The sequence below is a fragment of the Danio rerio genome, chromosome 12 (genome assembly GCF_052040795.2).
Source record: "Danio rerio strain M-AB ecotype USA chromosome 12, GRCz13ab, whole genome shotgun sequence".
NCBI lineage: Eukaryota > Metazoa > Chordata > Actinopteri > Cypriniformes > Danionidae > Danio > Danio rerio.
The window spans coordinates 37,904,885-37,917,455 of NC_141032.1; the positions used below are offsets into that span (position 1 = coordinate 37,904,885).

General features: G+C 34.7%; 1 protein-coding gene across 24 annotated transcripts in view; it reads right to left on the minus strand.

Moving 5' to 3' along the window:
• camk2g1 (calcium/calmodulin-dependent protein kinase (CaM kinase) II gamma 1) overlaps positions 1–12,571 on the minus strand; it is a 155,891-nt gene that overhangs the window by 72,472 nt on the left and 70,848 nt on the right. For all 24 annotated transcript variants that reach the window (XM_087275431.1, XM_087275425.1, XM_087275418.1 and 21 more), the window contains 1 exon segment: positions 566–620. In XM_087275431.1, coding sequence (XP_087131557.1) covers positions 566–620 — 55 coding nt within the window.

Genomic DNA, 12,571 nt, shown 5'->3' on the forward strand with positions numbered 1-12,571 from the left:
GTGGAAATCTGTTATTGTCAACTGTTATTGGTTTAAACAACTGAACAAGCTAAACAACATCAATCAAATGTTCATCACCACATTTAGCATTTTATATTATTTTGACATTAACAATGTATTCAGTTTAACGTAAATGATCCATTTGCAGTTAAAAGTAAATGAATGGAAAATGCTTACAAATGTACCCACAATTTTGAAATGAGTCATTAAAGTGCATTCATACACACACACACACACACACACACACACACACACACACACACACACACACACACACACACACACACACACACACACACACACACACACACACACACACACACACACACACACACACACACACACACACACACACACACACACACACACACACACACACACACACACACACACTTTTAAATTTTGAGTTCAAATTTCAGGCAAGGCAGCTTCAGGCTAGTAAGGCTTTGGAACAAAGCCTATATTATTATCATATCTCGAGTTACAGCACTGCATACTGTATACTGCTGAGTCACACGACACGTGTGTTTATGTGTGTGTGTAACCAAGTTTCGGTCATACTCACAGGTCAAACACCAGGTAATGGAAACCTTCTTCTGAGATACTGTCATGGAGCCGAACTAAAAAAAACACAAACACAACAGGAGAATCAGCAATAAGCATCATCAACACAGAGATAATGCTTTATGAAAGCAAACGCTTATAATGAGCGGGAAATCCTCAGCATTCTTCGCTCCATCACACAGCATTCATAACAACATACAGCACATGTCCAATTACACACTATGATAGTAATGCTCACGACTACAAAGCAAATTTACAGATTTAAAGGGACAGTTCACCCAGAGAAAAAAAATATGCTTTAATCACACTCTGCTTGTTCCAAACCCAAATTTATTTTGGAAAATGCTGGAACTGACATTCATAGAAGAAGAAAAAACAACACTATGGAAAACAACGGCTACCAGTTTCCAACATTTATCAAAAGATCTTCTGTTTTGTTTAAAAGAACAAACTAACAAATTAATTAATAGAAGATATTTTAAAAAATTGCTGATATCCATAGAAGAAGAAACACTATGGAAGTCAATGGTTACTGTTTTACAACATTCTTCAAAATATCTTCTATTGTGTTTAACAGAACAAATGAACAAATTAATTAATTAGAAGATATTATGGAAAATGCTGGAACTGACATAGAAGAAGAAGAAGAAGAAACAACACTGCTAAAGTCAATGGCTACTGGTTTCCTACATTCTTCAAAACATTTTCTATTGTGTTTAACAAAACAAATAAATTAATAGAAGATATTATGAAAAATGGTGCACTTGACATATAAGAAGAAACAACACTATTGAAGTCAATGGTTACTGGTTTTCAACATTCTTCAAAATATCTTTAGTTGTGTTAAACAGAACAAATGAACAAATTAATTAATAGAAAATATTATGGAAAATGCTGGAACTGACATAGAAGAAGAAGAAGAAGAAGAAGAAGAAGAAGAAGAAGAAGAAAAAGAAGAAGAAAAAGAAGACAAACAACACTACTGAAGTCAATGGCTACTGTTTTCCAACACTCTTCAAAACATCTTCTATTGTGTTTAACAAAATAAATTTATTAATAGAAGATATTATAAAAAATGGTGCAATTGACAGAAGAAAAAGAAGAAACAACACTACTGAAATCAATGGTTACTGGTTTTCAACATTCTTCAAAATATATTCTATTGTGTTTAATAGAACAAATGAACAAATTAATTAATAGAAGATATTATGAAAAATGGTGCAACAGACATCCATAGAAGAAGAAACATTATGGAAGTCAATGGCTACCGATTTCCAACATTCTTCAAAATATCTTCTAATGTGTTTAATAGAGCAAATGTACAAATTAATTAATTATAAGACAGTTTGGAAAGTGCTGGAACTGACATCCATAGAAGAAGAAAAAGAAAGAAACACTATGGAAGTCAATGGCTACTGGTTTCCAACATTCGTCAAAATATCTTCTGTTGTGTTTAACAGAACAAGTTAATTAATAGAAGATAACTTAGAACATGCTGGAACTGATATTCATAGAAGAAGAAACACTATGAAAGTCAATGGTTACTGTTTTTCAACATTCTTCAAAATATCTTCTATTGTGTTTAACAGAACAAAATAATTAATAGAAGATATTTTGGAAAAAGCTAGAACTGACATCCATTGTAAAAGAAACACTATGGAAATCCATAGCAACCCTAAACCCAACCCTCACAGTAATGTAAAAAACAGTAGTTGTACCAAGTATTATTTATGCTATCTATTAAATAACCAAATAAATTGTATTTTTTAACGCCTACCCCCAACCCTGACCCTAAACCCAACCGTCACAGTACTGTAAATAAATTAATTATTGTTATACAGTGTTATAAAAAGAAAGAAAGAAAAAAGAAACACATTGGAAATCAATGGCTACTGGTTTCCAAAATTTTTCAAAATATCTCCCATGGATGTTAGTTCCAGCATTTTCTAAAATATCTTCTATTAATAAATTAACAGAACAGAACAAAACAGAACAAATCAGCTGATAAAGATTAGCAACCCATTCAGAGAAAATAAATGCGAGTACATTTTCATTCCTGGGTGAACTGTCCCTTTAAGATGACCATAATGAGTCAAATGAACAACAAAAGAGAATGCATTGAAAGACAGAGTATAGATGACTAGCAGTGTGTCACGTAGACAGAGTATCAGGGTGGGAGGTGGATAGAGAAAGAGAGAGTGAAAGAAATAAGCAGAGAGAGTTGAGTAAACACTGCCCAGAATAGCAGGAGCCTTATGAGAGAAAGAGCAACATAGCAACTAGCAAAAGGAGGGGGGAGAGGTGGAGGGCAAATAATAGAGGGATTGAGGCTAATCTGATGCTGGAAATACATATATTAGATAGATTACATCTACATTATTAGAGTAAAGGGGCGAGTCAATAGACCTCAGAGCGATTATTTGACAAGCAAAGCCCAGCCTGTTGACACTGGTACTGCAAACACGAGCCAATAATTACAGGAGCTCCAGATTAATAAAGTCTTAATCACTATAGACAGAGGACAAATACCACAATTGACATCTAAGCACATTAAACAGCTGGAAAAGAAGGTATGGTGATATTTAGAGAGACGCAATGTAGTGTAGGACTGGGATCCAGTGTCGATTTTAGTGGATGGAAATATGGTAATAATATTTTTGGCTATACTGAAGGCGAGTTTTGTTGTTTTTACTGTAAGAATGACACACATTAAAGTTTCCAAAGGAAAATGTAATCAGTGTGGTGTTTTCAAAATATTGCTGTGCTTTGTTTGAGCATCAAGAATACACGTATGGTTTAAACCAATGATGTGAGTTTGGAGGTGGGGCTATAATTTTGATCTACCAATAAAAAGTCGATGGAGATCAAAATAAACTATATTTTATGCTTTTTTTAATTTGCATACAAAAAAATAAATAAATAAATAAATCACACACATCACCTTTTTGCTATTAAAAATTACACATATCTCATTAAAACATCCAATTAGTAATTATTATAAGGTGAATTGTGTAATTTATGGGCAAAATGAAACATCAAATACATACAAATTTAAAGGTCAACACATTTATAAATATACTATAATAATCGTAACAACAACAACAACAACAACAACAGGTATTATTATTATTATTGTTATTATTATTATTATTATTATTATTATTATTATTATTATTTAATACAATAATATATAAATGTTATATATAAATTGTTATTTTTATACTGTGTAATTTCAGGGCTAAATTGCAAAACTGCATGATTTTATAAATTAATGAGTTTTTCTAAAAATAATTAGAATTAATAACAAGCATTACTGATATTTGAATTATTAGTTACATTTTATAATACTAAAGTTTTTGTTAATATTACTACTACTAATGTTTTATATATTGATTATAGTTTATGGTAATTTAATAATAATAATAATATTAATAATAATAATAATAATGATAAACTATTATTGCCGTCGTTGTTGTTGTTGTTGTTGATGATGATGATGATGATGATATTTTGATCTACATAATTTTTGCAAAATAAAACTGCAAAACATGCAAAAATAATGACTTCCAATAACAAAATCAAACTATTATTATTACCATTAATAATATTTGTATTATTAGTTACATTTTATAATACTTTCATATAATACTAAGTTTAAGGTAATTCATATTATATTTTATAATAATATTAGCATTTATTACTAATAACTATTAGCATTATTATTATCAGTATTAAAACATAACAATTTTTTTGCAAAAAACAAACGCAAAAACATACAAAAATCATGACTTCCAATAACAAAATCAAAGACTGCTATTATTGTAAATAATAATAATTGTATTATTAGTTACATATTTAATACTTTCATTTTATTATTATTTTTATCATTATCATTATTATTATTATTATCCACATTATTGTTACTGTTGCTGCTACTACTATATTTAAGTTTAAGGTAATTCGTAATTTATAATAATAATAATAATAATAATAATAATAATAATAATAATAATAATAATAACTGACCTACATACGTTTAGAAAATTAAAACCAAAAACATGCAAAAACAACGACTTCCAATAACAAAATCAAAAACTTTTATTATTACTATTATTGCTACTACTATTTGTATTATTAATTATAACACCACTTTTAATGCTGACCAAGAAAAATCTACAAGCTCACGGAGTCAAACACAAAACTGCAAGACTTGCTGAACGAGTGATACAGAAAGGAGAAAGCCAGATACAGACGATTGTGTGCCAACAGCGCCAGCAGCCATGAGCTTGCTGTCCTCTCTCCTCTTTAACCTTTCAGACTGTCTCTTTCTCTCCATCTCTCCTCCTTCATTGGCTCTATTGTTCAGCACTTATGTGCAGCCCAAGCAGAAAACATGACAAGCTGTCCACTGGAGGAGAGACGACAGCCGGGAAAAGTGAAGGAGAGACACACACACATACAGGTGATGGAGCAGGGAAAAAGAGGACAGCATCACCTCGGGGTCCACAGAAAACACAGTGGATGGAAAGATGGCGAGAGAGTGAAAAGAGGAGAAAGACACTAGACTGGAGTGTGACGCTCTGGTCAGTGCGGTATAAGAGATGCCAGACAGCAGAACTACAGTACAAATCAGCTGGTGGAAGTTAATATTAAAGGTTACATAACCAGGCATTCGCATATGCATAAACAGTATTATCTTATTCTGTCTAGTACAGTGCTTCCCACAGGTTTGATATATTCAGTGCAGCTATTAAGTATTTACAGCGCTTTACTTTTTCCACATTTTTTTTTTGTTACAGCCTTATTCCAAAATGGATTAAATTCATTTATTTTCAAAAAATTCTACACACAATACGCCACGATGACAATGTGAAAAGCTTTTTTTGGAAAATGTTGCAAATTTATTAAAAATAAAAAAGCTGAAAAATCACATACAAGTATTCACAGCCTTTGCTCAATACTTTGTTGATGCACCTTTGGCAGTAATTACAGCCTCAAGTCTTTTTGAATATGATGCCACAAGCTTGGCACACCAGTCTTTAGGAATTTTTGCCCATTCCTCTTTGCAGTACCTCTCAAGCTTTATCAGGTTGGATGTGAAGCGACGGTGTACAGCCATTTTCAGATCTCTCCAGAGATGTTCAATAGGATTTAAGTTTGGGCTCTGGTTGGGCCGCTCAAGGACATTCACAGAGTTGTTGTGAAGCCACTCCATTGATATTTTGGCGCTGTGCTTTGGCTCATTGTCCTGCTGGAAGATGAACTATCGCCCCACTCTGAGGTCAAGAGCACTCTGAAGCAGGCTTTCATTCAGGATGTCTCTGTACATTGCTGCATTCATCTTTCCCTCTATCCTGACTAGCCTTCCAGTTCCTGCTGCTGAAAAACATCCCCACAGCATGATGCTGCTACCACCATGCTTCACTGTAGGGACGGTATTAGCCTGGTGATGAGCAGTTTCTGGTTTTCTCCAGACGTAACACCTGGCATTCACTCCAAAGAGTTCAATTTTAGTCTCATTAGACCAGAGAGTTTTGTTTCTTATGGTTTAAGAGTCCTTCAGATGCCTTTTGGCAAATTCCAGGCAGGCAGTGGCTTCCGTCTGGCCACTCTACCATACAGGCCTGATTGTTGGATTGCTGCACAGATGGTTGTCCTTCTGTAAGGTTCTCCTCTCTCCACAGAAGAACGCTGGAGTTTACACAGAGTGACCATCGGGTTATTGATCACCTCCCTGACTAAGGCTCTTTTTCCCCGATCACTCAGCTTAGATGGCCGACCAGCTCTAAGAAGAGTCCTGGTGGTTCCAAACATCTTCCACTTAAGGATGATGGAGGCCACTGTGCTCAATGGAACTTTCAGAGCAGCAGAAATTTTTCTGTAACCTTCCCTAGAACTTGTGCCTTGAGACCATCCTGTCTCGGAGGTCTACAGACAATTCCTTTGTGCTTTGACATGCACTGTCAACCCTGGGACCTTGTATAGACAGGTGTATGCCTTTTCAAATCATGTTCAATCAACTGAATTTACCACAGAAGAACTCCAATTAAGCTGCTGAAACATCTCAAGAATGATCAGTGGAAACAGAATGGACCTGAGCTCAATTTAGAGCTTCACGAATACTGTGTGAATACTGGTGTACATGTGAATTCTTCAGGTTTTTAAATTTTTTTAAATTTGCAACAATTTAAAAAAAAAAAATTCACATTGTTATTATGGGGTTTTGTGGGTAGAATTTTGAGGAATTTAATCCATTTTGGAATAAGGCTGTAACATTAAAAAAATGTGGAAAAAGTGAAGCGCTATCAATTCTTTCCGGATGCACTGTTCTTGCGGTGGTAGACTGATTAAAACACATCCTTTTCCCATGGCATATAAATCGTTAACTACGTGCGACACAAAAAAATAATGTGATTTTTAGTTCAGGTTGCTTTATTGGCATGACATGTAGTGCAGTTTTGCCAAAGCATTTTATTTATGTATAAAATATGTATCATATCCACATCATCAAATAAATAACATGTACATCAAATGAGAAATAAATTACAGGAAAACTGAATAAAAACTGCCAATACTTATAAAAATGCATAATATTTATTAATAATTAATTAAAAAAGTGTAAATTATTGATTGTTAATTGACCATTTCTAATGATGTCAGTTCAGTTGTCATTTTGTCCTCTATTTTTGAATTGTTTAGATCAAACAATCAAGCATTTACTTTTTCTCCCAGTTGTACATGCTGTCAAATGTGAAGCCAAGCGGAAAGTAATCTTTAAAAAAAGACTAATGCAAAAACGTAACAACTTTATAAGGCAAAAGCAAAAGTCGACTCCTGGACATTTTAGGAACGTTAGAAACATCGGCCGGAGTTGCCGGATGCATTTTTAAGCCTCAAAAAGGCGCATCCCTCTGGGTCTCTGCAGAGCACCTGAGACTGTCTGGGGAAGACACTCAATTCAGAACAGATCAGGTTTGTGGAGTCACTGCAGATTTTAACCTTAACTCCTTCACTATTTGTGTTGGAACAATATGGATTGAATAAAAATCGATCAATAAAAATGGGTATCTTACATTATGAAAGTTTTGAAAAGATTGATGTATGAAACAATCATACTTGAGCAGTTATAAGTGTTTTGTATAATACATTTTTAAAAAAGTTAAATGTTAAAACCTTTCAAAGGCAACTATAAATTATTTTAAATATCAAACAGGGCTTTTCGGTATAGAAACTTCCTATCTCAAGTCTTGTCTCCTAAATGAGATTCTCTCTGAAATCACCATGGTTACCAAACAGATAAGACTGGTGCTGGATGTTTCTGTAATTTGGCCCCAGGGGTATAAATATATGACACACTATGATTAATTATCAAGTAATATAATAAAATATCATAATGCAGTTATTCCTGTTGGATACTTAAATAAAGAAGAATGAATGAATGAATAATAAATAATGAATGACTTTATATTTTAATCCCCATAATCCAAGTAAATATTCCAGTGAGACCAGCTTATTTATTTATTTATTTATTTGTTCATTCATTCATTCATTCATTCATTCATTCATTCATTCATTCATTCATTCATTCATTCATTCATTCATTCATTCTTCTCTTTAATTCTTTGATACTTGCTAAACACAAATGAAAAGACAACATTACTTATAATAAACTAAATATTTATAGTGTAAATTATCAAAAACAAAAATCAAAAATAAAGCAAAAAACAAACAATTCCATATATATATTTAAGGTTGTTTTCTGAAAAGGAGTTTTTCCTCCTGCACTGACCCGCTAACCTCCACTTCAGCAGCACTTCTCTATACCAAACCTCTCAGTTTTATACATATCTGTATTCTGGTTTTAATAAAAGGACGCATTTACACATATTTTTCATGATTATATCCTTTTTTTAAACAAGATATTGCAATTTTACTTCCTGGCAACATTTTCAGAATGACAAAGTGAAAAAAGAGATAAACTGAAACATTCCGGAGTTCTGGGCGTGGGTTTCTGTCGGGGTGCACGCGGCGGAGCTTCAGGTCAGCGGCTCGGCGCTGCGTGGGTTTCTGTCCGGGTGCACGCGGCGGAGCTTAAGTTAATTCAGTGTGTGTGGTTATTAGTCTCTGTGTACAAGCTCGGCACTTTTACACCGAGACTATACAAAGACACAAAGGATTTTGTACTCTCTGCTTGGTGTGTCCGAAACATACATGTACGGCTGAATGCTCATCCTAGCTTAGCTTAGCTTCTTTCTCTCTGTCTGTCAGCCTGTCTGTTGCAAACACAGAGCATGGGAGATCTTGGCTCCGCCCCCTTGTTACGTTGGGCGGGAAGCCGAAACTGTGAAGCAACACGCCCCTAAAACAGCACACTGTGTAAACGCCCCCAACATGACACTTTTTAACACATTATAATAAAAACATCTGACCTGTGTGTTGAACTGAACCTAAACTGGCACACTCAGAAGAACCATAATATTATTATCATATCATAAAAAAGGGTAACCTATGTGCATTTTAAAAGTTCTTTGTGGAAGCATCCAGCCTGATCTCACAAGAAAAATGTTACTATTTTACATAATGTCAGTGTAGTGGCTAATTTGCCCAAATTCATACAAGATTTTTTAAAAGGGGGCATGGCACCAAACCCCACATCCCCAAACCCAATTATAATTTGGGGGATGAACAAATCATACTAAACTGTACGAATAAAATCATACAAATTCATAAACATTAGCTACTAAATCAAAAAGTATACAAATGAATGTGATATCCCATTAAATCTTCAGGTCCAATAGAGAACCATAACATTTTTAAGAGTGTATCCTCAACCAGGTACTTGTTTCTACAGGGTTTTTGTAGTTTTCTACGCTCTCCATCGTCTTCCGTTACTGTGCTGTTGAGCTCATTGGTGATAATGACGGTATTTGGGCTGAACTGCTGCCCACCAGCATCTCCCACCTCAGCACAGTTATTTATAGAGCTCCACTCCTCTTCTATTCCTCTCCATCGCCCTCCATCCCTCCACCTTTACCTCTTTCTTTGTCACCGTCGTCTTTTCAGTTCTTCTGCTCTCTCAGGTCTTGTTCATCTTCATCTATCGATCATTCCCTCCTACTTTCCATCTCCACTCATTTCTCTGTCTTTTTTGTCACTTTCATTCAATGTCAGTGTACTAAAACCTGCTCTCTTTAAGCTAATTTTCCCCCTTACAATGCTTATTTTGCTCTATTGTTCCAACGTTGTTTCAGACAAAGACTTTCGGGAGAGGTTGTTCCGCAGGACACAGTATTTTCTGCTGCAAAAAATACTTCAGCCTAATTCAGTCCCAGTTATCACTGACACCAGCTCAAACACACACACACTTATAAACACTCGCAGCTGCAGATATTCACTGCGACAAACTCACATCTACAGCACCATCTGAAAGTTTGGACACTAATTTACAATCCTAGTCAGAAGTTTGTAAGATTTAGTTTAAGAAGTCTTATATACTTCAAAAACTCCAGCTAATTAAATGTTGGAGAGGGAAAAAAATCTAAGTTGTATTAATATGAAGGATATTGTCTAAATCCAGCCAACATTTAGAATGGCTAATGCCGACTGGATTATTAAACACAATTTAAAGCTCGGGCTGCACAATATATCACAAAATTATCGTTATTGCGTCAATAGTATATGCAAATTATCTCTATATCGCAGATGTCTGAAAACATACATTTTTTGCATTGGTCGTTTATCTAAATTTGACCAATCAGTTGGGACCTAACAATCTCTAGCCCCGCCTACCCAGTAGTTGCTGTTCTGCTATTGGCTGGAGCAAACCTAGTGATGAACCCAAGGCTGAAAAGAAATTCTTACGGCCAATCAGAGTCAGACTATCTGAGGTTCACACTCATTCATAGTGTTTTAAACACTAAGGGCCCTATCATGCACCCGGTGCAATGCGAGGCAAGGCGTGACGCAAATGTTGTTTACTAATTTCAGCTCAGCGCAAGAGTCATTTTGACGTTTTGCACCACACTGTTTAAAATAGCAAATGCTTTTGCACTCATATGTGTGCCCATAGGCGTACTGGTCTAAAAAAAGAGGCGTGTTGAGGCGTATTGCTGGCACTTGGCTATTTTGAGGAACTTAAATAGACCACTCAATAGACCAGATCAAAGCAGGTCTAAAGGTCAGCGCAGAGCGCGTTGATTTTGCGCCTCACTTACACACTGCTTAATACACACAGGATGTACGGCAATACACAAATATCTTTACAAGTGAAAAAGAATTAAAGGATTAAAATTTTACAAAACATATTATTTTCTAGCCTACGTAAATATAAAAACCACTGCCTTCATGCCATCTTCATCTCGGGGCGCTTTTTCAGTTTATTCATGACAATTTGCTTTTGTTTAGTGTTATCATTATTAGCAGTATTATTTATTATATGCATATTTATATTTGTTTTATTAAAAACAAGCTTAGATTTGTCCACCTTTCAGGTTTTAGACCATATTGGGCACAGCATGTGTTTGGAAATAACTCAGTTTTTTGACCACACTTTGTTATTATTGTTCATTATTCGTTTGCTGTAAATTAGAACTGAATTTAGAAATAGTCTTAAAACAAATCTTTGCGCTTAACAAATTAAATTAATTACATCTAGGCTAATTGATGTCTGTGCGTACAACACTTTTTCCTATCCACGAGAGTGAAAGTGAAAGTAAATAATGAGGAGGCTCATCTCTAAATTTATTCTCTGTTAACTGTTTTCTCTCTAGTGAAGCGCTCAGTTTTTCCACTTACAGAGTCCGCCATGTAAGTAGCAAATGCGCAATGGAGAGGCGCCACTGACTCTTAAAGGGAATGGGAGATGAGATTGGTTTATTCTCATAACACACCTATAACTCATTAAGAGAATAAGCTCAACCCTGTTAGACTATGCGCCACAACGTGAAGCAGATTTTTCAGTCCTTAAAATAGCAAAAGTGGATTCTGACACGCCCTTAATGCTTTTGCGCCCTGCGTTTTGGACTTGGACGCATGGACCGTCAAAATAGAGCTCTAAATGTTTTGACCCTGACACAAATTGTTGTTTGAATAACGAAGAAGATGAGAAGTTAACATCAAGTTTGGTCCAAACAAATCAAATGATACAAATAGTATTTTGATGAAATAAATGGAGTAAATCATTTTCAGTGATGAGTTTTTCAATCATCCAAAATGCGCTTGATCAAATCATGTGACACTGACTACTGCAATAATGGTGATGAGAATTCAGCTTTGCATCACAGAAATAAATAACATTTTAAAATATATTACAATTTAAATGTATTTTTAATAGAAATAATTAGTGCTGGGCAAAGATTAATCACATCCAAAATAAAAGCTTTTTGACATTATATGTGTGTGTATTATTCGCTCATTCATTTTTCTTTTAGCTTAGTCCCTGATTATTAGAGGTCGCCACAGTGGAATGAACCACTAACAATTCTAGCATTTGTTTTACGCAGCGGACATCCTTGCAGCTCAACCCAGCACTGGGAAACATCCATACACTCTCACATTCACACCTGCTCATACACTATGATTAATTTAGTTCATCCAACTCTCTTACAGCGCATCTCTTTGGATTGTAGGGGAAACCAGAGCACCTAGAGGAAACCCACGCAAACACGGGAAGAGCATTATAACTCCACACAGAAATGCCAACTGGCCCAGCCAGGACTCGAACCAGCAACTTTTTTGCTGTGAGGCGACAGTGCTTACCACTGAACCACTGTGCCACCTGTGTGCATTATATATTAATTATGTATATGTGAAACACACATATACATAGAAATAAAACTATTATTTTTCATAGAGTATTAAATGTATAAATAATTTGTGTCATATACAGGGTACATATATTTAATATCCAAATATAAATAAACATCTTCTCAATATATGCATGCCTGTGTGTATTTATGCATACATAAATAATATAGATAATATACACACTGAAATCATTTAAAAATTT